We start from the raw sequence: 26,775 nt of genomic DNA on the forward strand, positions 1-26,775 counted from the left end.
TCTCTGATCAAATTAAAATAAAATAAAATAAATAAAGTTAAATAAAATAGTTTACTAAAAAAAACCAAAAACATAACAATTGAGACAGAAATAAGAAAGATCATTGCCATCTTGGAATCACTGATCGGATCCCAGAATAGAAATAATTTGAGGGCTGGTCAGTGGCACCGCCGTAATGCACTGGTCAAGAGAAGCTGGCTCCAGGGGGAGGTCCCGGAACCCCTAGTCAGCTCGTACATGCGGGGTTTGCTTGCCATGATGGTGGCTGGCTGGGAGGACTGGGACGGAAGATGGTGTGAGACCTTCATAAGAGTGTCTGTCTTTCTCTCTCTCTTAACAGAAACAAACTTTACAAAACAGCAATTATAATAACCACAAAACGAAGACCTGATTAGAATAAAACTATTTCTCCTAACACAGGTTTTCAAAATAAAAGCAATGTGACCTAGTACAATGAAAGAACATTTTAAAAGTGAATTCCCAGTATTCCTTAATCACAGACTTCAAGCTTCATTTACAAATTTTAGAGACATAAAATAGCATTTGAAAGAGCCGAATTTTCTATTTCAGTTTCAAGTCAATTTACTTTTGCCCTCTTCCATCAGATTATGGTTCCCTAGAGCTTTGTATGATCAGGAAAATCAACTTAGGCAATCATCGATCCTATCGAGTTATATTTGAATAAACAGGACACAGATGTCTTCTGATTTAATATTTTCCAAAGACTATGCATCAAATGTTTTGAGAGAAAAGTCCCTCAGAAAACATTTTAATGGACTAAAATATTCCTGTCACTTCATTTAGCTACATGTTGTTTACTTTCCTAAGCCCACGTTTGTTGGAGAAAGTGATCTATTGGATTTTGAATGTGTGCCTAAGTGTGAAGGGTCAAGTATGCACTTTGAGGGCAGATTCAAGAAAAGGAGGGGGACGGAAAAAAGGCCCTAGGAACAGCTAATGGCTTACTGTTCTAGAGGACAGCTTTGAAAACTACTCTTTTTTTTTTTGCTATAGGGCACGTATGCTAACTAGAGACAGACAGAAAACCAGAACTCACCCCCCTCCCCCTTCTCCATTCTCCTCTCGGGATTTTGGGCATGCATGACACATGCCCAGCATGCATTTCAAGCCATTCAGGTCTGGGCCTCAAACTGCAGTCAGCATGTGGGAGTCCAATGATGTAACCATTATGCCATCTGCTGGTCCCTGAAAACTATTCTTAAACTACTGGACTGTACTTCTTGTAACTTTAACCATTTGTTACCTTCAAAACCAATTATTTTTACATGGCTAAATCTAATCAAGTGTCCTCTCCACTCTCCTGTCCAAGAACAGAACATTCCAATTTTCAAACATTAAATGCAAGTGGGTTTGGCATTCAAGGCCTTCTGAACTAGCTGCTACAAGTGACTTTAACCTGCTCTTTCTACTTCCCCATGCATCATTTTCTGCCCAGATGGACCTAATTCTAGCCTCTGGGTCTTTCTTCTTGCCAGTTACATGGGAAAACCCTTTCTAGACCTTCTAGAGCTTTTATCAGCACCCAACTGAAAGTGCGAGTCCTTCAAAAGAGCCTTTCATGATAAATCAAGAATATCTTTGAATACCTACAGTAAACAATGTCTGAAGCATAATAAATACTTAAATATCCAATATACACAAACTGTAGAAAATTATCTGGTATTGTCTTCCAGCACATGAGTTTCTAAGGCATCAACAGATGCCAGGAAAAAAAATGTTCTTCACACCCTGAGAATTCTATTTTATGTATATCTTTCATGCTTTAATTTAAACTAATCTCCTTTTCCTTTTAGTTCCTTGCCCATACGTAAATGTGTCTGCTAAAATTCATTTGCTAAGGCTACAGAACAAGTGCTTCTCTTTCTCTTCCTCCTAAAACTTAAAACAGTTAAGCAAACAATTCCTTTCTTTTAACCTTTGCTCATACTTTGAATGCTTCCTACATGTACATTCTAGAACTAGTCTAGTATTTTACATTGTTTTGAAGTGTAAGTATTCTTTCATAAAATAGAATAGCCTATTATGTGTTGAATTTATATGAAAAAAACAGCAAAAAGAGTATTTCTAAATCATATATGCAAATTGTATTAAGATCTCCCAGGGGCCGGCAAGTAGCGTGGTGGTTAGGGTGCTGAACTCCCACATGGCTAACCATAGTTTAAGTCCCAGACCTGGTGGCTTGCTCTTACTACCCCTCAACTCTGTCTCTCTCTGGTCAAATTTAAACAAACAAACAAACAAACAAACTTAAATAAAATAACTCTTTAAAGGAAAAAAAGATTTCCCTTTGGGTTGGCTCTGAAGCCTAGTGGTTAAGGAAGCAGGGCTGACCACAGTTTGAATTCTGCCCTAGCAGCTTGAAATACAGGTTGGGTGCAGGTGTGTGTATGCCTACAATCTTGACAAGATTTCGCTCTCTCTCTGGTGAGACTACAGGTCTCCTGGCAATTTAAAAATAAAAATGGGGGCATCAGCAGATGGCATAATGGTTATGTCACTGGACTCCCACATAGTCGACCGTGGTTTAATTCCTGGACCTGGCAGCTTAAAACTCATGCTGGACAGGGCCAGCAAGTGGCATAGTTGGTTAAGGGAACTGGACTCCTACATGGCCAACCACGGTTCAAGTCCCAGATCTGGCGACTTGTTTTCTTTCTTCTCTCTCTCTCTGTCCCTCTCTAGTCAAATTTAAATAAATAAAATAAAATAAAATAAATAAATTCTTTAAAAATTTAAACAAAAACCAAAAACACCCTCATGCCGGGCACATGTATGTACGTACCCAAGATCCTGAGAGGAGAAGAGACTGCAGCATGGCCATCCCCCCAGGAGGGTGATTTTTCACTTTCTGTCTCTGTCCGACAAGTGCACACACCCTATAGCAAAAATTTCTCTCAAAAAAAAAAGAAAAAAAAAGAATTTCCCCTGTTAGCTGGCATATATTTGTATCTGCCTGGCTGCAGTTACTTAACACCTGCTATGTGTCAAGCACTGTGCTTTATACACAGCTCCCTGTTCTCAAAATAATCCGAAGAAGCTGGTAACACCACCATCTCCATGTAACAGGTAAAGGGGCTTACTGAACTTCCTCACAGACATACAGCAGGGGCGTGGGAGACCCAGAATGGAGCCGACGCACGTACATCCTGATTGCCTGTCTCTTCTACCACTGCACACTGCTCCCCCTGGTCTCCATGTAAGTGCTAATGCTGCTCGATGTGTTTTTTTCATTTGCTACAATTCTAATTTTCCTTTAAAGTGTATCTTTTTTGGACTTACCCCTAACAGAAGCTAGTTTTAAAATATTGTAAGTAGCATACATATGGCAATGAAACCAAGTACACATGTACATGATGGAGTCATCTGAATATAAAAAATGGACTTGGCCAGTCTAGATTTCATCATTATCAACATCTCCACCAAAAAAAAATCCCCATATTAAGTTTTCTGGTGCCAAAGATTCTAATATAAGCATTCACAATCTTCTTACCTGCCGGAGTTGGAAGATTCCTCCTGTAGGGACATCCTTTGCAGAAATCACTTCTACCGGGCAGTATTCACCATTCTCATTCTGTTCCAAGATTTGAACCCAGAATTCCAATTTCCTGGTGACTTCACTCCATCTAGGAAATAGTTGAAGTTCTCAGAAAATCAAACACTTCTATTTCAATAAAGACAGGACCCTACTCTTGAGAATTAATGAAAGTGACTTCCAAGCACAGCAGTCCACTATAATATTCATAGTAAAATGAGTAACATACAAGCACACACATTGACAAATATAATAGAAAAAAATTAAACTAACTTAATATCAGAACTATAAATGTCTCCCTTTATTTTGTACAAAAAAATATAATGACAAATCTATTTTAAGAGGTTACCTGAAACTTGGGAAGGTCTAATCAGATGTACAGAAGTACAGGGCTTACTTTTTTTCATAGACAGAGAAAGGTACTGTCATACACTTCAGTGACTTGATAAGAAATCTCTTAAATCAGTAAGAAAATCAAGAAAATAATCTTACATTCTAGCATTGGCTAAAACTTTGTAAATGCAAAAATATGAGAAAATCTGGTTCTCATCTAGAATTAGAGGAAAAGGATAAACAAGCAATTTTAATTCTTCCTTTTAAGTCAGCAAGCAAGCCTACCTCTTTCCATCACTGATGCCAATCAAGAACTATGAGCTACAGACAAAGTAAACATGAATGTTGGAGAGGCACACTAAATCCATGCTCTCTCCAGTTGATTAATTAAAAATCTTAATGGCAAAGTGACCTATTCTCCCCAAAGTCCTTTCACTATTTCTTCTTCAATAACTACATATTCAACTTTTCTTTCATCACTCTTCACTCCCCTAAGAAGGTGAAACTCTATGATAAATACCCTGAAGACACTACCATCCATCCTGGAACACTGGTAATGCTCATGAAACAATAACTTTTATAGACAGCAGCATTAATCCCTAGCAATTTTTTAAAAAATGTTTTCTCTTTATCCATGAAAGAGCGAGTACATGTATACATGAGAGAGAGAGACAAGCACCCAACCAGAGCACTGGACATGCCACACTCCCCTTCCTCCAGCCCATCAGATCTTGGGCACTTGTACATTTGCCCAGCATGTTCAGACTGACAGGGCAGGGATTCAAATCACAGTCACCATATGGGATCTGGCTTCTCCTGAGGAGCGTATCAGCCCTGCATCACGGAGCCAGCCCATCTCCTAATTTTTAAAAATTATAAATGAAATCAATGTAGATCTAAAATTTACCTGTCTCGAAGACTACGTGTTTTTGCTTGAATGATTCCCAAATCCCACAGAGCTGGGTTTCTCCGGGGATCGTTCATTTTATGTCCATACACTTCAATTGCCAATGCCCCTTCTGAAAGATGCTCAATAAAGTCTTCAGTGATGTTAACAGAAAACTCCTGAAACACAATAGCTGATTACACTTTCAAAACTTTTCACCTTGGAAGTCTAGTATGCAAAATCAGCATTCTATTTTATTCTTTTAGCCATATTTGGGGAGTTATTTTTAAAAGTGTGACTGTACTAAGTATCACAAGGACTTATAATGTCCAGATATAAAAGTCGTTACATGCAGTAAGGAGCTATGTGTTGCAAACACAATCTTCCCCATTTCTTAGGAAGTTATCTCCAATATAGGAAAGACAATGATACTCAGTACAAATAAATCACCTAACTGAAAAGAAATTCTTCCAACCTGTCCATCTTTATAAGGCAGCATTTGCAATTAAGATTTAGCTTCAAAATAGTTTATTAGAGAAAGTCATAGAATCACCTCTCTGTCAGTATATCACTCTATCTGATCTTGAGTTCACTAAAGGTTAATTTTCTGTTTCAAATAAATGAGAAAGAATGTGGGACAGTAGCAAAAAAGATCCTGGAACCAACAGTCCAGGCTCTGCTGATTCCTAGCCATGAGCAAACTGACTAGTAACTTCTCTAGGCAGGCTCTCTCAGCCGGTTTCTTCAGCTGAAAAAATACACTATCATCAAATACAACTGTGGTAAGGGTCAAATGAAAGAATAATGAAGTGCTTATGAGAGCATGCATTGCTCAATAAAGTCAGTTCTTGACTGTCATCTGTCTTTCTCTCACACAATCGTTTATTAACTTTTCTGGATGATTTCTCCTGTAAGCTATTACAAAACACTGAGTCCTTCGGAGGAGAGTACACACATGTGTATACATATTTTTCTCAAACAAAAATTAATTTGATTGTGTGGGAATTATATGAATTGATATTTTAGTTATTTACTCCATCCCTACCCTAAGAAACTGCTTTGAGACATAGGTTGGCACCATTTTTCAAAGAGATAAGGTTCATATTTTGGTTTTGTTGTTATATGACCTAGTTTATATCTTTTAATTAATTAATTTTTTATACATTCAATCACTATTTACTATTACAGCTTGTAAAATGCATTTTCCCAGCTAGAATACACTATATTAGCCCAGTTAAAGATATTATCATACATCTTATCATCGAAAGGTAACTTTCCAGTTTTGTGTCCCTTAAATGTTTTGCTTCTTTTTTTCCTCCTGATTCCCTTTCTCTGACCTTGTTTACATTTTAACATTGACTTAGTCTGGAAAGCACTCACATTGCAATGATCAAAAACAACCATGCACTGAGGCTCCTTGCTGATGGGAGAGGAGGAGGAAGTATCCACTTCAGGTGCAACAATTTCAGGCTCCTGTTGATCCCAGAAGTTGTATTTGCAGAATACAAAGTGGCACAGATGTTGTGGCAACCCAGTGGCTTGAAGTATTTTAACCTGAAGAAAAAAAAGAAGGTTCCATTTTTAAATCAGAAGGTTCCATAAAGTTCTTTGAGTAGAGACATGTGTTCCAGTCCTGACTATGTTACTAACTACTGACTTATGTTGGCCAAATCACATTCACTCTGGAACTGGATGTCTGCATCTATGACTTACAGCTAATAACTGTCACATTCAGTGAGTGATTTAAAGCTGGGTAACAAAGACCTTGACAATTAAAGTAGAAATTGTAAGGTATTAAAGGCTTTACATTTAAATACAATGAGGGACCAGCAGGTAGCATAATGGTTATGTTGCTGGACTCTCACGTAGTTGATTGCAGTTCAAGTCCTAGACCCAGCAGCTTAAAACTCACGCCAGGTACATGAGTGTGCATACCCAAGATCCTGAGAAGATAATGGAGGAGAACAGACTGTGGCATGGCCATCCCTCCCCGGGGTGGGGAGTGATTTCTCACTTTCTGTCTCTCTCTCGCTGTTTCTCTGGCAAGTGCTCCATAGCAAAACAATCTCTCTCTCTCTCTCAAAAAAAAAAAAAAGAGTGTATTTAGAAATAAGATTTAATCAAATAAAATTAAAAAAAAATTTAAACTCATTTTCATGATCCTAGAATAGGCAAATTTATCCATTGAGAAGTTAGTTCTCAAACATCAACACTATTCAATGATATGAATTTGGCTAACCACGTATATGTTATAAAAACAGAACAAGATTGTTAAGTACAATGAATGAAGAAAGAAATCAGTGTATGTGTCAATAAATGACGTTCAGGAAAGGGAAAACATTTATTTGATAATCTCAAATATAAAGTGGAACAAGGTCCTCAAGCAGAAATATTGCATGCTACAGCACTTTGTTAGAGAACTTTGAAGGCACTAGGAGTTTCGGAGATCTGGAGGAGAGAATGGAGGAAGCAGAAGACGGTGCAAGTTTGTACTCTGCACCAACAATGACTTCATGCCCTCCCCACGCAGACTGTGGACAGCCTGGTACTAAGTATGAAGAAGCACCACGCCTGCTATTGCTTTCTTTCATTCATTTCACTTTCTTTTGTCAGTGTGATCAATCTCACCCCAGTGTGATAAGGTAGCTATTAATATTCCCAGTTGCCTAGGAGAAAACTAAACCTAAGAAAGTTAAGTATTTTATTGTAATTATGCCAAGTATCATAATAAGTGGAAAACAATTTTATTAAGGCCTATATAACTCAAAAATCTGGTAACCTCACCAGATACATTGTCTCACCTTAAGGAATAAACATTTTAAACAATAAAAAACAGTTTTTACAATTTTACAAAAAATTATTTGCAGAATATTGATTCTTCAGTTAGGTTTGGAGGGACAAAACATTCAATACATACTTCTTTATAACTGAATTTCATCTGAAAGTCATTTGTTTATATAGAAATTAATTTCAATTTTAAGGATAAAATAAGAAATAAGATTTAATGTGTTTGATTCTCCTCTACAAGCATCTTCTCAGGAACAAGACTGCTAGGAATAAAGATAATCAGAAACAAGAAATACCCAGATATCCAGATATCTAGAACATAGGCTGTTTTTTTTTTTTTTTTTTTTTAAGTTTTTGTGAACAAAACCCAAAATCACCACAAGGTGTCAGAATACCACAGACATCAACTTGACAGTTGTATAAGACAGAAGCACAGAGGAATGTCAATAGGCACTGTTGTTGTTTGGCATTTTAAAATATATTAACTTTACTTAATACTAAAGAAAATATTAGCATGTTACTACGTGCATGTCTGGGACCAGAAGATGGCATAGTGATTACGGTTTCAAACATGGAAGCTTAAAATTCAAGCCAAGCATGTGTGCGTGTGTGCCCGAAACCCCAAAAGAACAGAGGAGAAGGGACTGCGCTGAGGCCATCCCCCTGGGGAGTAATTTCTCACTTTCTGTTTCTCTGGCAAGCACATGCTCCCTATAGCAAGTTATGTCTCTTTAAAAAAAAAGGCATGTGTATATATATAGACAGACAGGTATGTATGTGTGTGTGTGTGTATAATATATGTGTATATATATATATATATCTTTTTAATATTTATTATATTTATATATATCACACATACACATATGTATGTTTTTTCATCATGGAAACATAAATCCAGACTTCCTTTATGGGCCAGTGATACTCATCACCCAGGATATCTTAATTGTGTCCTAGCTGACTTCTTTTTGTTCTTCCACCAGTATTTTATCTACTGTCATATAGTTTTTTTGCCCTCATTCTTTTTCCACAAAAGGCTACTACATGGCAGAATATGGTCTCTAAAAAACCATTTCTCATGAAAGGTATCATTTCCCTGGAGAAATGACTGATTCCAGGTTTGGGACAAGAAATACATGAGACCAGAACAGTTATCATTCCAGGAAGCAAGAAAGTTACCACAGTTAGGGTTAGGTCAACCAGATTTAAGAGCAAGCTAAAATGACTCCCAATGACCAAAAACAGGATCACCTGAGCTTCAATGTAGGTAATAAATACTATACACAAAAACATGTCACATATGTTTCAGCCCAGGAGTTCAGGATGATATTAAGATTAAAAATAAAAACAAACAAACAAAAACTCACTAGTTGGGGCCAGCAGGTGGCACAGTGGTTACAGCACTGGACTCCCACACGGCTAACCGCAGAACAAGTCCCAGACCTGGCAGCTTGAAAATCACCCTGGGTGTATGTGCATATGTGCCCAAAATGCCAGGACGAGAATGAAGGAGAAGGGATTTTGGCATGGCTATCCCCTTGGGGAGCGATTTCTCACTTTTCCTCTCACTGTGTATCTGTTTCTCTCCTGTGAGCACACATGCCCTGTGGCAAAAACCTTTAAAAACAAAACAAAACCCCAATAATGGCCACTTTTCGGGAAAATAAATTCATTATTTTTTAACTCAGTAAATAAATGGAGCACTTATTCTGCCTTTTCTATACAAATTGTATCTCTGAATAGTAAAATAGTTGATAATGGGAAGACTTTATCTATAGAAGTATTTGAACTAATAAATGACAAAATTATAGGACCATTCTTTCATAACTCCTAATGAAATATTGCATCTAGGGGCTGGCAGGTGACATGGTGGTTACGGCAGCTGGACTCCCCACAGGGCTGACCATGGTTTGAGTCCTGGACCTAGTAGCTTGAAATTCACACTGGGTGCATGTGCATGTGAACCCAAAATCCTGAGAGGAGAATGGAGGAGAGGACTGTGGCATGGCCATTCTCCCGGGGTGGGATTGGGTGGGGGGGTTTTCTCACTTTCTATCTTTGTCTCTCTGGCAAGTGCATGTGCCCTATAGCAAAAATCTCTCAAAAAAGAATATAAAGGAAAAGAAAGTAAAGAAATAATGCATCCAGGTAACAATCATCAGTAGCTGCTAACAACCCCAAAAGAGAAACAACCAGGCATAATATGCCTCCAATGGAAGATACACCAGTACCTACACAGTGCTCTGATACCCAGTCCTCCATATGACACGTTTATCCTAGCTACCAACTACAGCAAATACGTCCCAATATGTTCATAAGCAACACCAGACAGGAGGTTCCGGGATGTGAGAAACTGCAGGACAAAAATCCAGTTTCTACAGTGAATAAACGAACTACAAGAAGAGAGAGGATGAGAAGGAGGGAAAGTAACCATGAAAGAGAGAGAGAAAATACAAACATCAGCATACCAGAACCAGAGTCTAAACACTAAAATAGATTTGAGATACCGAGACAATTATGAAAATTAACTGGGTATTTCATGACTTTAAGAAATTACTCATTTTTCATAATGATAAGGGTTTTTGTTAGGTATTCGCCTTTGGGAGACATATCCTAAACTATCTGTAGATTTATTGTGATGTTCTGGATAGTTTAAAAATATAATCATTCCTCAGTATCAGGAGTACTGAGGACTGGTTTTATGCCTCATATACTAAAATCCATGCACTCAAGTCCCTTGTATAAAATGGCACAGTATTTACATCTAACCTATGTCTATCTTCCTGGATGCCTTAAATCTACTAGAGTAGTTATACCTAATACAAGGTAAATACTACATATAATAAATAGTTGTTAGGTTCTATTTTAAAAACTGTATTGTTTTATTATTGTATTTTCTTGGCTTTTTTTTTTTTTGAATATTTTTGATCCACCGTTGGTTGAAACCAAGGATGTGGATGCCACAGACACAAAGGCCCAACCGTAACCTAAGGGAGAGGCAGCACAGACAGATGCGAGCATATAAATGAGACCCAACAAACCCTGAACTGGTAACGAGCGAGCAAGGGTGAATGCGGACTCATGACACTTTCTACTCTTATATAGGCTTGATATCTTCCATTCAAAGAAAATCTTAAGATATTTTAACATCATTAGAAAAAAAAGTCTATGTTAACCAGGATATACTACTTTTCTTCAGTGATAAAAATAATTTGTTCAAGTGAGATAGTACCCTTGCATGTTATTTTGGTCAACTGGTAAAAGTTCACCTTTCAGAATTGCATTTAATAGTCCAGCACCTTGAAAATGGGCCCCCACAGAGTCATCAAGGCCATGTCTCCCTCTCTGATTACCACAGAACCTCCAAGGAGATGTTCTGACATCAAACAATATAATAATGGTAAACCTTTTATGAGTTAAGTTTTCCCCCCTCACACTGAAGTAATTGACTTAATACACTGCAGTCCTTCATATATGCAGAAAACAGCCCAACTGGTTAACTGTTATAGTTTTCTCCTTCCTGTGGCTAATCCATGACTTAACTGTTAACATCAACTTCAGTTCCAGAAACATTTCCTGAGAAAGAAGACTGTACCTGGAATGGATTATGAACAAGATTTAGGGTTAGACTTCCTTCACATCAGTCCTTAACGACCTCCTTTTCCCTTGTCCGTTGCTCCTAAGCCCCTTGCTGATTTCTGGTCCTCAAAAACCCTCTTTTTAACTGGTTTCTACAGGGATTCTCAAACTGTAATAACGCCTGCCCACTGGGGAGTGTTTAGAAACGTCTGAGAGGCATTTTTCATTGTTATAATGAGTGGGGTAGTGGCTCTACCATGCTGAGCAGGCTGAAGCCCAGAAACATCATGACCTGCCTGGCAATTCCCACAAAATCACCAACAGCAACAACGGAGGAAGAGTTTAACATAAACTCCCTCTTCTTCAGGTTCAGCCTGAGTCTCACTTGCTCAGACATTTCCTCAGACCTTATCAACTAAATTAAGGCTCTACCTTGCAGGTTTGGGATCACACTTGCGTGTCCACCATATGCACACACTTGAGAGAGGGAAACTTGTTCCGTTCGTCTTCTTGTTCCTGGTATCTGACACAATGTCTGACCAATAACACTCAGCACATATTTCATGAATGGAATAAGTAAGAAAAGCAGAAAGAAAAGAGTTCAGGATTGACGCATGCTAAATATAGTAAGTAAAGGCATATGGGGAAGAAGAACAGAACCTGTGGAAAAGCTCCAGAGTGACTTATGGCGGCAGCCTAGGAATGGGACTAAATTTCATCTTCAGCAAGAATCAAGAGTGCCAAACAGAGGAGGACACTGGTATAAAAACCTGGGCTCCTGTAAGGATGCATCCAGTAAACAAAGATTCATACAATTTGAAAACTGAATGGCCCAGAGAGGTGACTTGTTCAGATCTCACAAGTAAGGCACTGAGGGGCCCAGACCAGTACACTTAGGGATATGTGACAGAAGGTGGTCTCTGGAATACCAAACACTGAAGGTTTATTTACAGATAGATATTTTCAAAATTCACAAAAAGAACACAAAATATATTATCTAACTACTCACAGTCCTTAAAATCAGCTGTACTTCGACCAATGCTAAAATGAAACTCAGACTTACCATGCAGACCAGTTTGTTCTCTGGGGTCTCCTTCTCAAAGGACACATCTGCGGCATCATCACCTCCTGCAATTCTTTCCACGATTTCACCACTGATTCGCATCACCTCTACATGTAGCCGACCTGCCACCTAGAACAACAGGGGCAAAGCAGAAAATCTGTTCCAATTCGGTTCATTTTCCTTTAAGATCACCTTGCTTCTGTTTTAGAGCAAAGCTGTTAGGTTAATGGTATATGAGAATTAAGAAGTCTAGTTTCTAACAGTTACTCTCCCTTCAAAGCACTTGGAGTAACTACCACAAAGCCCTATGGAAACACAAGACATTAATAACAACATGTTCAGGCCCATAGCCTAGAGCTTTATAGAGCTAGATTCTACATGGCCAACCATAGTTCAAATTCCAGCCTTGGAGGCTTGGAGAAAGTACTGAATGCTCATACATGTATGTTCAAAACCTAACAGGATGGAGAAATGGAAAAGGGATTACAGTGTGATCATCCCACTGGAGAGTGCCTTCTCTCTGTTATGCTCTCTCTCTCTCTCTCTCTCAGTTCTTCTCTGTTTTGTTCACTTGCTTCCAAGCACATACGCGTTCTGGCAATTAAAATAATAATAGTAATACACATTAACATCATATATTATTACAGATAAAAAAACACTAACAACGGAACCAGCAGATGGTGTAACAGTTATGTCACTGGACTCCCACGTAGTCGACTGTGGTTCAAGTCCCGGACCTGGTTGCTTAAACTTACGCCTGGCACGTGTGTGTGCATGCTTAAGATCCTGAGAGGAGAATGGAGGAGAAAGGATTGTGGTGTGGCCATCCTCCCTGGGGGATGATTTCACTTTCTGTCTCTGTCTTTTTGGTGAGCACTCACACCCTAGAGCAAAAACCTTTTCAAACAAACAAACAAACAAACAAAAATCCAACTAACAATGATATACCATCACCACTCTACTACCCTTTGCAGGAAATGAGGCATGAAGAGAAAACCAACCTCTCCTTTCTGGTTGACAATCGGGACAGCATACTGTAATTTTACGTCATAAAAGAGAGACTCAAGGAAGACATTGGCCACTCCAATGAGACTGTGATTCTCCTGCTCATCATAGAATGGATCAGCACGCTTGAAATAAGATCGTATCACCTGTAAAGAGATTCCAAACATACAACTTCAGAAAAATCACTGGATTCAATCAATCTATTACTGGTGAGCACTCTCATTTAAGTCACTGAAATTAGATCTCATCACCCTATCCTGACTCACACTCTTCAGAGAAAAATTAAGTTGTTGAAGTATAGCATTTTATTATTCTCTTTCTCTATTTCTCGCTCTCTCTCATGCATAAACACTTTCCTCTCATCCCCATTGATAATGGAGGTCATCACTCAAGAGAAGGCAATGCCAATAATAGATCATTACTTTTATCATTTCATCTCCTTTTTCATGGAAATCTTGACATAAAAGGAGAAACAACATATACTGACTATCAAAAGAAGTAAAGTGTACTAACCTACTCTGCATTTTTCTTTCAGGGGGGAGGACCATCATGCCTGATCCATTTGTTCCTACCAAATCACCTGATCTACTACTTCAGATGGTCATCACCTCAGAGGAGAGTGGATGGCTTCTTTTGCATTTTTTTATTGTTGTTATTTTATTTCCAAATTAAAATAGAAGAATTCAGAAGAGAATAAAAAACTATATAAGCAAAAATGTCACCTGACCCTAAGAAGTCTTTTTTTTTTTTTAACTGTAGTGCGTGTACACTTGCCAGACAGAGAGAAACAGAGAAATAGAAAGCGAGAAATCACCCCCCAGAGGGGATGGCCACACTGCAATCCCTTCTCCTCCATACTCCTCTCGGGATCTTGGACATGCATGCACACGCAACCGGCGTGAGTTTAAGCCACCGGGTCTGGGACTCGAACAGCGGTCGACTATGTAGGAGTCCAGCGACATAGCCATTATGCTAACTGCTGGTCCCTCTAAGAAGTCATTTTTATTAATGACAATATAAACCATTTTTTGCAAACCAAGAGGCTAAGAAAGTAAACAACTCTATGCAGAAACTGGACCAGTAGTAGTTAGAACATGCAAAAACACGCAAACCACATATTTCTATTTAAAAGATGTACAAACATGAGGAATCTTTAAAAAGTTCATAGAAAATGTCTAGTATGGTTAAACCATATGGGTTATTTCAAAATTTTTAGCACTGCAATAAAGTCACACTTTTCATTTCATCTTTCCATGAATTTTCTGCAGTCCCCTCATGCATGGCTGACCCAAATGAGGGAATTTGTCCTGCAACTAGACAAAATAACAGCGTTCAGATTCATGGCACCTACTTTAACTTCAAAACTCCTTCAAAAAATGTCCCTAATGTTGAAAATATTAAGGTACAATTGATGTTTAACTTTAAAAACATGCATTTTAGATTTGTTTTTGCAAGGTTAAATGTGTTAGAAAATAAGAAGAGAGACAGTAAGGCCTGGTCTCTGACTTAAAGAAATTCCCAGAACAGCACAGGACACAGTCAGAAGTCAGAATAGGGGACAACAGGTGGCATGGTGATTGAGGCGCTGGGCTCTCACATGGCTAACCACAGGTCAAGTCCCAGACCTGGTGGCTTGCTTTCTCACTTTCTCTCTTTCTGTCTCTGGCAAAACTTTAAAATAATAATAATAATAGTAAATTCAAATTAAATAATATTTTTTTAAAAAAGAGGTCAGAACGGAAAGTGAAAAATTCTGCTAGACATCCAGAAAACACTAATGAAAAGGATAAACAATGAAGATACCAAAAAGACAAGTTACTAAAATTCATTTTCTAAACAATATAAAGGGTTAAAATAAATTTCACTCTAGAAATAAGGTTATAATTTTGGAAAAAATGAAGTTATCTTTTAAAATTAGAAGGTTCATTCCAGTCTGGTTGTTTCTATGACTAGCTATTAAGGAATTCTTCTTGACCTGCCTTCCTTCTTTCTTTCTTTCTTTCTTGTCCTGATAAAGGTCTCTCATATCCAACAGCCTGTTGTCCAGTTTTTCCAAAGACCAAATCTGCTTTCCTTTTCCTTTTCTTCTCACTTGGATTGCAGGTTCACTAAGAAGAGAGCCTCGCTGTAAAGACAATAAGAACGATCGCATGAAACACAAAGATGTCCATCAAGACAACCAAAGTTGAACTTTCTATACCCACTAGTCAAATACCATTATACCTAACCTACAACTGCAACTGTTCTGTCATCTGTTGATAAGAAAGCTTCCCCCAAATCTTACAAATTTTAAGACAATCAAGTTTAAATATAAGTATTAACTTAAATTCTGATTGTACCTGGCTATCTACTCAAATTTTTTCTGAGAGCTCAAGTACATGCATGACAGAGAAAGAGAGGGAGAAAGAAAGCAAGAAAGAGAAAGAAGCACTCTTAACACAGCCTTGGTAGGCTGCAACCCCTTTCCCTAACCCTCCAGCTCCTCAGGATCTTGGGTACTCAAAATGTTCTCAGACTAGCCCGGGATCCAAACCAGTGTCTGGCCACATGATTTCCAGCACTGTAGTCCAGTAGCTATGAACTGTGCCACCTGGGCCTAAATTTAAATTTAAAATGCAGAATATAAGACCATGTTTAATGGGAAATGGAAATAAAAATGATTTATTCAGGCTACCATACGAGCACAGAATTATGGGTAGAGGAGTGTTCTAAGCATCAAATGGTAAGGGAAGGTTTACTGGGGTATATGGTTAAAATATATGGTTAAGTTCATGCTTTCAAAAGTGTGAATTTTTAATTTTTGAAAGGATAGTATCATAATGGGGTACAAAACACAAAAGTCTTAAAAGAGTAAACTGTAAAAAGTGTCCCATTTGGAAGAAACAAGTGATGCCAGCTTCCAAATCCACGTAGTTTAAATGCATTATTACACAGGACAGAACTGGGGAGAGGGGAGGGCTGCACACAACTGTGAATGTACCAAATGCCACTGAACTGATCACTTCAGAAGAGCTGTTACTTGAATTCCACCTCCCAAAACACAGTATTCATTGAAAGTTTCCAGCTTATAAAAGCAACATGTGTCTGGCTGGCCCAATAGTCAATAGGTGAGGAAAGCCAGATCCTACACGGCTGACTGTGCTTTGGATCCTAGTCCTGCTGGCTTAAGAAACAGAAATCCCCTCTTCCACAGGAGGCCTACAGGCTGCCGCTTGTGCCGCCGCCATGTCTATAGTGATCCCTGAGAAGTTCCAGCACATTTTGCGAATTCTCAATGCCAACATTGCTGGGCAGCAACATAGCCATTACGCTAACTGCTGGTCCCCCTAGACTGGTTTTTGAACAGGCAGAAGACTAATAAAAAAAAAAAATCTCAGAAATAATTTGAACAGACTTGAAAAAAGGGAGCTGACTGAAATGACTTGGTAGGATCAGAGGAAGTGATTAGGATATTCTTAGCAGATTAAACACACACACACATATTTAAATACACACACACATATGTGTGTGCATACATGTTTATATATATTTAATATATACATACATGTGTATATATGTGATGTATTTTTATATGTGCATATATGTATTTTATGCATATATCATGCATATATATAGTGTATATAAATGTATATATGTGTGTATGTATGTGTATGTATATATATGTATATGTATGTGTATACACACACACACACACACACACATATGCCCACAAAGAGAACAAAAAGAAATATACTGAGGGGGTCTAGACAGGGCTTTGATGGCAAACCCATAGGAGTTTAAAAATTCCCAGAGAAACATAAAGTCATTTTATCTAGTAAGATCGGATATTTGTTTTTTTTTTTTCAATGAATGGCAACCTCACCTTCCTGTTGGCATCCAGGCTGGAGGCTGGAATCTGTAGGGTAACTTTATATTCTGTTCTTTTATCCAGTTCCTCTGCAATAAAACTAGCTTCTCTCACCAGTAGATTGGCTTTAACGATTTGTTCCCTCAGTCTCATCAAGCTGTTATTCAATGTTGCTTCCCTTAAAAAACAAACGAGCAAATCAGGGAGATGGCAGAGGTGGGACGAGACAGCAGATAAAACAACATGGCAGAAAATCATACAGTAATAATACATAATGCCAAAGTGCGGACCAAGCTTGACTATTGTCTTCTGCACACAGAGTGTATTATGGCCACTGACCCATGCACACACTTGTATCTGGGAGACATTAAAGCACTCACAGGCACTTGTGCAGCAAGCTGGCCATAGATAAGGCAAGCTTCTCTGTGTATGCTAATTACATGGGACTCTGGATGAACTCAAAATTTGGACTTAGGAGATCTGGTAGTAGGGATACTGCCTGCCTGCAGACCAAACTTTGAATAGCATGAGGTTAGTAAGCACAGTCTGTAACCCGGGAATAACGCATTTTAGTGAAACAGTAATTAGCCCATCCAGAGACCAAACTTGCCATCTGCATCTTACTAGCACCATGTTTTACCCACCTGGGCTCATCAGTCCAGATAAACAATTTTCCTTTTTTAAAAAAATCATCTACCCAAGCTTCAGAACCTAAAGCGTAATACAATGATATAGTATATACTTAACATTTTTTTTTTTTGGAGAGGTTTTTGCTATAGGGTGCAAATGCCAACCATAAAGACAGAGAGAGACAGAGACAGAGATCAAGAAATCAGGCCCCAGGGGGGATGGCCATGACGCAGTCCCTTCTCCACCATTCTCCTCTTGGGATCTTGGGTATGCAACATGCACACATGCCCAGCATCAGTTTAAGCCATCAGGTCCAGGACTTGAACCAAAGTTGACTACTCGAGAGTCTAGCAACATAGCCATTACGCTAACTGCTGGTCCCAGTATATACTTCTTTATTCAAATCCAAAAGCCATACAAACCAAGAATGAGACTGTACCTAATGTAAGCAGTTTGAAATAATCAATAGAAGTTGGCAAGTCTTATCTTTTAAAAAATGGACATAATAATAATACAAAGTAGTTCTTGGCTTAACACTCTTGGTATCATTCTCCTGCAAGAAACACCTGAATGTGCCCATTTGGCAGCTGCTCTGAGTGGTTAGAGGTGACAGTATGAGCGGTACCGGCAACGAGCCCCTCCACACCTACCTCTCCTCAGCCCACTGGCGTAGGCGCTGCTGAGCACTGGGTGAGTGGAAAGAAAACCTGTCCATGCTCCGACTGCTCTGCTTCTCTGGAGACAATCTCCTTCTCAGCTGCTCCAACTCATGCTCGTACATGAGCCTCTGGCGCTCCAGGGCAGAGCGCTTCTCTTCTTCGTGCTGTTGTTCCAGGCTGTTCAACAGTGCCTGCATTGGGTCTGAACATGATTTTACCAAACATAAACAAGGGACAGAAGTCACAGTACAGTAACTGTGAATGTCATTCTATACAGCTGCACTGTCCGCCATCCTGACTGATAGCACTGAAGGCAATCTGGAGTAAACCTAGCTTCCCTTACTTTTTCCCTTACTTAAGTTGCTACCTCAGTGGGATATACTCCCAACTGTCTTCCATTATAGAAAAAGCAGGGCTTGTTTATGTCCCACAAATAACCCTAAGGTGTGGTGAATGGTTCAGAAATACTCGATAATAATAATGAGCCACTGGTCATCAAGTTTCAAACCTGAGAAATTCTACCAGTGAAGACAAGTGAGCAGTGATTTAAGTGTATATTAAGGAGAAAGAATATAAGTTTTCATAAATATATACAATAAACCAGTAAAGCCAAAAATATACAATAATACAAAGGCCAGCAGTGTAAAGATTTTCTCTCTTGCTAACATTTAGAGGGACTCAACTGGAAATAGTTTCAACAGTCTACCAATTTGAAGACGTGGCAAGCCACGACAGAGCTGCTCACCATTGTTGCCCAGGGCCTTCATGGTGACCTCCATCTGTGCGTATTCATAACTGAAGTTAACTTCGCTGGACACCTCACTGGAGGAGTCTCCATCAACATCCAGCTGCTCAGAGCTGTCATTCTTTAGGGAGGTGTCTTGCTCCTCATCCACTCGTTCTGCTTTTTTTTTCTTTTTAGGCAGATTGAGTCTTGAAAGGAAAAAATAAAAAGTTAATAAAAAAAAATTGAGATAGGCAACTTATTTGTTTGACTCATTAGGTAATGGCATTTTCTGAATGCAAAGGCAATATCAAGAAAGTTCAAGGCAACAGCTGTCTTCAGGCACTTCATACTCTGGTAGCAGAAAGAAAACACATGTGCACAAATAATCACAAGACACAGTGTCACACAGGGCCACCTGGCCATTATAAACCAGATGTTAAAGGGAAACTGAAGACCACTTCAGACTGAAATACATGAAGGCAGGTATGATAGAGGAGGAAATTAGACGAGCTGAGCCTTGAAGGAAAAGCCGAAAGTAGAGCAGAGAGAATAGCCTGAATAAAGGTGGGAAAGAGAAATGCTTATGGGAGCTGGAGAACACAATGTGAGGGTACACAAGATTTATACAGTGGCCAGCAGCTGGCGTGGTGGTCACGGTGCTGGACTCCAACATGGTTGACAGTGGTTTGAGTCCTAGACCTAACATGAAAATCGCTCTGGGAGCAAGTGTGTACCCAAAATCCCAGGAGGAGGATACAGGAGACAGGATTGCGGCATACTCATCCACCCTGAGGGGTGATTTCTCACTTTCTCACTCTCTCTTTCTGTTGCTTTCTAGTGAGTGCATGTGCCCTATGGCAAAAACCTTTAAAAAAATTTACATAGCAAGAATTGAGAAATAAAGCTAGAAACATCACCTTAATTCAAACTATGAAGGTACCGAATACTAAGCTAAGCAACTGACAACCTGATTTAGCTCGAGAAGGAAAAAATTTTAAACGTCCACGTTCTTTGAGCCCATCTTTTTTCAACAGTCAAAATATTAACTGGTCTACGACAAAGGATCTCAACTAGCTACAGGAAAAGTCAGATTGAAAAGGAGGGAGAAATGGAAAAGTGACTGTGGCATGAGCATCCGCCACGAGGAGTTATCTCTCATTCTCTTTCCCACAGCCCCCCTCAGCAAGCATGCTGCCCTCTGACAAAATTATAAAAGAAAAAAAAAAACTTCTTTTAATTTAAAAAGAAAAGTGTGTTTGACACCTTACATATATAGGCTGATAGGAAGAGGAAGCAACCAGAATTTAAATGTTAGACAACATCCAGCCTGCCTGCCCTTGCAAACACACTGCCAATGTTGTTTGGAAAATGATGGGTGTGGTCCCAGATAAGACACCTTTCTCTCAGCCTCCCTTGCAGAGGCAAATTCTAGCAAAAGAAACATTGCTGGAAGATCACTAGGAGCCTGGGAAGGCTTCTGCATTTCCTGAGTAAGAGAACAGTCAAAGCTAATATTGTCACTGGTCTCTTTTTCTTCCTATGTCTCTGGAATGCCACTCTGACAGCTAGAGTGGCATGGTCATCTTTAGACCATAGGGAAATGCCAAGACAATGAAAAGCCTTCAGCCACAACATTTTTGAGATCCTTAACCAATGTGAACAGTGACCTTTCTCCAGATTTCTTGTGTTGTCAGGTAAATAAATGATCTGTTTAAGCATTACAGTCAAACTTGCCATTTACTGCAGCTAAAAGCATTCCTTTAAGAAAGCCAATGTTATTTTTTGGACAAGGAAACTAAAATCACAATTATTTTTCAGTAAAAAATAAGAAGATAAGCATATCTGAAAAAAAAAAAAAAAGGAATGGATCTTATACCAGATGGCAAAAAAAAAAACCCTACTACTGGGAAATTAAAAGGAAAAAAAACCGGGGCCAGTGGGTGGCATGGTAATTAATGTGCTGGACTCTCACACGGCTGACCACATTTCAAGTCCCTCACCTGGTGGCTTGCTTTCTCCCTCACTTTCTCTCTCTCTCCTTCTGGTGAGCACAAATGCCCTATACCAAACTGTAAAAATATATATAAACAATAATCAAAATAAAATTACATAATTCTTTTAAAATAAAGAAAAATATGTATTTTATCTGAATATACTATTCATACAGGGTTCAGACCTTACATATAGTGAACAAATACGTGTGTGTCTATGTGTATAATACATAAAGCATACACAGATAATATGTATATCTATACACACACACAAAAAAGTATAATTTTTATGGAGTTAAGTTTACTTTTTAATATATATTTTTCTATTTTAGAGCATATCCTCTAATAACCTCCCACTTTGAGGGCTATGAACAATGTCATACCTGAAGAAATGGTTGTTTCCCCATAATATCCTGTCTCCATGGTGCAGCTGTATCGGACTAGAGACAGAGGACCCATTTACGAAAGTTCTGTAAGGAGAAGAGGTCAAACACGTGAAGAGTGATTATCATGCCTTCTGCTTTAATTTTCCGGTGCTACAGAGATCTAGTTACTAGAGAAAAAAAGAATAATTCATCCCCTAAAATACAATTTATCCTTGGTGAATTTTATTATTTGTATTTACTACTTTACTGATTTAACCTAAAATGCTTATTGTACTAAGTACAATAGATTCTTATCCTCCATTTTTCAAAGTTCTAAATTTGTTATACAGTATATTGAGGAGCAAAAATGGAACTGTTACAGACTATCATGAAGAGATAGCAACAGAATACACTGCAGGTAAAACAAGTGTGTTGATCTAGATGAATTAAAAGACAACCAACTATATTTCTCTATGCAAAAATGTGTCATGATTTTCCAGACAACCCAACAGATTCTAAAAATACCTACAGATACCAGTAATAATAAAAGAGACCTATGTTAAATTGTTTGGGAATTTCCTATAGCACAGAAAAATGTTCACATCCTATCAATATATAAAAGATTTACCAGTCCCACTGGAATGCTTATCTTGAAAATGGAATTCAATAGTTGAATGGTGGACAGAATGCTATTATTCAGGGAAGAATTTGAAAGGGCAGGAGATAGTTAGAAGGTTGTGCAAATCACTGTAAGATTGATTTTCCTGGAATACCAGTGTCATCCTGCCTCTCCCACTGAAATGACTCATTCACTGAAACTCAGGGGATCAAGTCCAAACTCTTTACCTGGACACTGAGGCCCCTCTCTTCCATAAGGAAGCCTTCTTTCCTGCTTCCTTTCCCTCTTCTAGTAAACTTTAAAATCCTGCCCCCAAAAGGTGTATTTTCTGTACACTACACATGACGGACTCTTCCTCCAAACGTTGGCTCACATCAGTCCTACAACCTGGAATGAGGTTTCCATTCCTCTCCAATCTCTCGAATCTTACTCAGCAATCCAACCCCAGTTTAGTTCCAACTTCTTCTGTAAAGGCTGCTGAGCACTCCTGCAGTATCTCAGTTTCTTTAAATCCCTAAAACACTTAACTAGATTTACATGGTTCATGATTTCTAATGTACATGCATACCCATGAAATCTTTTCTCTGTCTAGATTTTACTTGCCATGTAGGTTTCAAGCACTACTGGTAAGTGATCTTTATGTTCCTCTATTGTGATTATTCAAAGAACAAGCTAAAAAATTATAGTTATGATAGCAGGGGACTGAATAAAATGAGGAGAGCTTAGCCTATCTGACACAAATTCCTCTAATATAGCAAGGAGGTTAATAAAAGCCAAAACACATACAGGCTTACTTTTACTGAGTCGTCAGAATAGTCATGATGCATTTTTGCACACAAAACCGAAAAATACACCATGACTTTTCCAAACCCAATAGAAGCATGGCAGTTAAGCCATGATAAGTAAATAAAAGAAAATATAACAGTTCTCAGAGTATAGTCCATGTGGGGTCCCCAAGATGAAAACTGTCACAGTAATGCTAAAACGCTAGTTTCATGCCCTTTATCACATGTTGACCTTCGTACAAACTGAGCAGAAACTGCTGATGCTTTGACAGAAACCAAGGCGGCAGCAGCCGGCGTGCTGGCGAGCACAGGGTTACCCCCTGCCACACACCAGGAAAGAAAACAAGTGTTTCATTTGAGAACGTCCTTGAGGAAGTACAACACTTACTACTTTTATTAACTCTTGACCCAGAGTACACAACTTGTTCAATATTTCAGGTGACCAAATGAGAAGTAGAGAAAATGAACTGGCAATGAATATAAACGTATGATGATTGTCTTGACATACACAAACTGCTTTTTCAGACATGTGACGTTTCTTGATAATGAACAAAGTGAGCCTGTCACTTCAAGGTCAAATAACTGATAGAAATTTTGCCAATGATGGGACCAGCAGTTAGCGTAATGGCTATGTCGCTGGACTCCCACGTAGTCAACCGCGGTTCCAGTCCCGGACCCAGTGGCTTAAATTCACACCGGGCACGTGTGCGTACGTGCCCAAGATCCCAGGAGGAGAATGGAGGAGAAGGAATTGCGGCATGGCCATCCCCCCTGGGGGGTGATTTCTCGCTTTCTGTCTCTCTGTCTCTCTCTCTCTCTGTCTGCGAGCACACATGCCCTATAGCAAAAACCTCTCCAAAAAAAGAAAAAGAAAAAGAAATTTTGCCAATGATAAAATTCACTGGGCACAGCTGTATCTGCAATGACACGGCAAGACCCTCTGGAAGCCACATATCTGTCCTTTTCTCCCTCACTACCGCGCTCCTTCTCTCTTATAAAGGGAAGAAAAAATTAGAACTCAGGAAAATTTATGTCAACATTGCTTTGGTTGAACAGGATAGGTTTTTTTTACCATATTGGATGAAAAGACACAGTGTGAGGAACCGTGTCTCAGTGAGACAGTGTTAGAAAGGACTGATCGTGAGACCAGCAGATGGCATAATGATTATATCGCTGGACTCCCATGGTCTGAATCTCAGACCCGGTGGCTTGAAACACGCTGGGCCTGTAATCATGGGTACTCAAAATCCCGAGAGGACAGTGGAGGAGAAGGAATTGCGGTGTGGCCATCCCCCTAAGGGATATTTCTCACTTTCTGTCTCTCTGTCTCTCTGGCAAGCACACGTGCCCTTTAGCAAAAAAATCTCTCTTAAGAAAAAAAGAAAAGAAAAGAAAGGACTGATTGTGAGATGTGGGCTCTGGTTGGCTGACTACAGAGAGGGTTTTAGGAAACGGGGATGCCATATATATTGGCTACTGTCAGAAAGTTGAGTAATCCCGTGATCGGTTATTTCAAAATTCTTATTGGAAAAGTGGGAGCTGGAGGAACTAGAACAAAGACAATATTGTAATTGCTGAAAAAGTGGTCACTCACATTGGTCGAGAGATGGTGTCTGGTATTTTGTAAGTAGCATGGGTGCCTGTGTTTTCATCTATGCTTAAATGAAATGATGATGTGGCCTGCTCTGCCACAGTTACCAGTCTCAGGGTGGCTTCCCTGAGCTTGGTGTTCTCTGTGACTATTTATACCTAAGAGAAGAACATCATGGACTAGCTGTGAAGGCCAGGCCCGTTTGTGCTCTTTTTTCTTTCTTTCTTTTTTTTTTTTCACTTGTATTCCTTACCATAACCTGGATGACTCCCCAGTATTAAAGATTTAATAGATAAATCAGCGATGACATTAATGATTTTTTTGTATCCTATAATAAAATGAATCAATATTTGGAAGATCAATTCAGTTAACCACTGTCTATAGCAGTTATGGATATTGTATGAGTCCAGTTCTGTAATACTATAATAAGAATTTTATAGGTAAAGGAAACTGACAAGCATTTAACTTATAAAATGTTATGCCTCTTCATTCATTCACCAGTTATTGAGAATTAATGCACTAGTCTATGTTGCAAGCTAGGGACAGAGAAACAAAAACAAAGGCGCTTGTTCTTAAAGAGCTCAAGTCCAATGGGTAACAAAGGTCAAAGGCACATGAGAACACAATAGGAAGCATGACACATGGAAATCATAAAGGCATGGAGAATACACCCTAAGGACACATATTAGACCACAGAGGGAATTCCCCAAGGTAGATAACAACACAGCTGAATGCTAAAGGTCAAATACAAGAGGAACAGCAATGTAGAGGAACAGGAGACAAACAGGAGGGGATATAGGGATTTTTTTTTTTTTTTTTTTTTTTTTTTTTTACCAAGGACAGAAGACAGCCTTCTGGCTGTGTGGTAAGACCAGGAGGCACCTTAGGCACTGGCAGGGGTTTTAATCGAGGCTGGATGAAGGCTTAAATATGGCCACGGTAGTAGATACAGGGAGGAAAGGGGAGTGGGTAAAAAGTTTATATTATCAGGCTGGCAGGTGGCATGGTGGTTAAGGCATGGGACTCCCATATGGCCAACTGCAGCTTGAGTCCCAGACCTGGTGGTTTGCTTTTTCACTTTCTCTCTCTTTCTCGCTCTGATCAAACTAAAAAATAATAATAGTAACAAATACATTTTTTTAGATTTATTCAACTTTATTCATTATTATTATTTTACCTTGACCAGAGACAAACAGAGAAAGAGAGAGAGAGAAGGGGAAAGAAAGAAAGCAAGTCACAGGTCCAGGACTTGAACTGCAGTCGGTCATGTGGGAATCAGCACCTTAACCACCATGCCACCTGCTGGCCCCAACAAATATAATTTGATAAATAATTTTTTTTAAAGGTTTAGATTACAAAGGGCTTAGTAGCTAACTGGCTGTCATAAATGAACTAAAAAATGAAAGGAGACAATGCCGCCCACTGTTAGTGCACTTTCTTCCTGCTAACAATTATGTGACATTAACGCTAAGTACAGTACCTTGTGTTCTTCTGTGGCGTCAGCATAACCTGGCCTTCCAGTGTGATGTCTATAATACAGTGTTCAGGAAGAATCCCCATGCCACACAGTTGGATATCTTGGGAATTTGCTGACCCTATCAATGTATGTTCCTAAGAAAAAAATCAAATTCATTGATTAATAGTTTATTTTCACATGTACACAGAATGAAATAATCTACACTGAGCCCTCTTACACTGATGTTACCTTGGCTAAAAAAATATTAAAATAAATGAAGGGGTGGGGGAATCCCTGGCTCACTCTGAAATCCATTCTGTCAGTAATATTTGTAAGGAATAATGTACTCAGTTGAGTTACTCCTTTTAAATTTAACCTATAATTTTATACTCATGTCTATACTATAATTATCCATCATAATCTTATTCTAATTCTTTTATAATGAACTATACTCTTATGTGTCAATGAAGCACTGAAAATACTGGTTTCACTGCCAAGCAGGTGGCATAGTGGTTAAGATGCTGGTCTCCGATATGGCTGACAGCAGTTCTAGTCCTGGACCTGGCAGGTTGCTTTCTCACTTTCTCTCTCTCTGTCTCTGTCTCTGTCTTTCTCTGGTGAGCACATGTGCCCTATAGCAAATTTAAAAAATTAAATAAATAATTCTTTCAAAAAAGGAATCCTGGTCTGAAAATCACAGTTATTTACATTGTATAGCATTTACCCCATCTCAATCAAAATGACTCAACTACAAAAATGAAAGCTATTCAAGGGCCAGCTGGTGTCATGGTGATTAAGGCAGGTGGATCCCATATGGCTGACAGCACAGTCTGAATCCCAGAGCTGAGAGCTTGGAAAACACGCCAGGCATGTACACATGCATGCCCAAAATCCTGAGAAGA

General features: G+C 38.9%; 1 protein-coding gene across 1 annotated transcript in view; it reads right to left on the reverse strand.

Annotated features, from left to right (window-relative positions):
- The window catches only part of KIF13B (kinesin family member 13B), a 194,240-nt gene that overhangs the window by 66,404 nt on the left and 101,061 nt on the right, over positions 1 to 26,775 (reverse strand). The window contains exons 16-26 of the mRNA XM_014592710.2: positions 25,898 to 26,028; positions 21,441 to 21,527; positions 19,085 to 19,272; positions 18,331 to 18,541; positions 17,066 to 17,228; positions 15,179 to 15,328; positions 13,200 to 13,349; positions 12,199 to 12,327; positions 6,153 to 6,326; positions 4,794 to 4,951; positions 3,512 to 3,644 (exon numbers count right to left, since the gene is read on the reverse strand). Of these exons, the coding sequence (XP_014448196.1) occupies positions 3,512 to 3,644; positions 4,794 to 4,951; positions 6,153 to 6,326; positions 12,199 to 12,327; positions 13,200 to 13,349; positions 15,179 to 15,328; positions 17,066 to 17,228; positions 18,331 to 18,541; positions 19,085 to 19,272; positions 21,441 to 21,527; positions 25,898 to 26,028 (1,674 nt within the window). The remainder of the gene's footprint in view (positions 1 to 3,511; positions 3,645 to 4,793; positions 4,952 to 6,152; positions 6,327 to 12,198; positions 12,328 to 13,199; positions 13,350 to 15,178; positions 15,329 to 17,065; positions 17,229 to 18,330; positions 18,542 to 19,084; positions 19,273 to 21,440; positions 21,528 to 25,897; positions 26,029 to 26,775) is intronic.

Source organism: Tupaia chinensis, unplaced genomic scaffold (assembly GCF_000334495.1).
Source record: "Tupaia chinensis unplaced genomic scaffold, TupChi_1.0 Scaffold138390_1, whole genome shotgun sequence".
In the NCBI taxonomy this organism is placed as follows: Eukaryota; Metazoa; Chordata; class Mammalia; order Scandentia; family Tupaiidae; genus Tupaia; species Tupaia belangeri.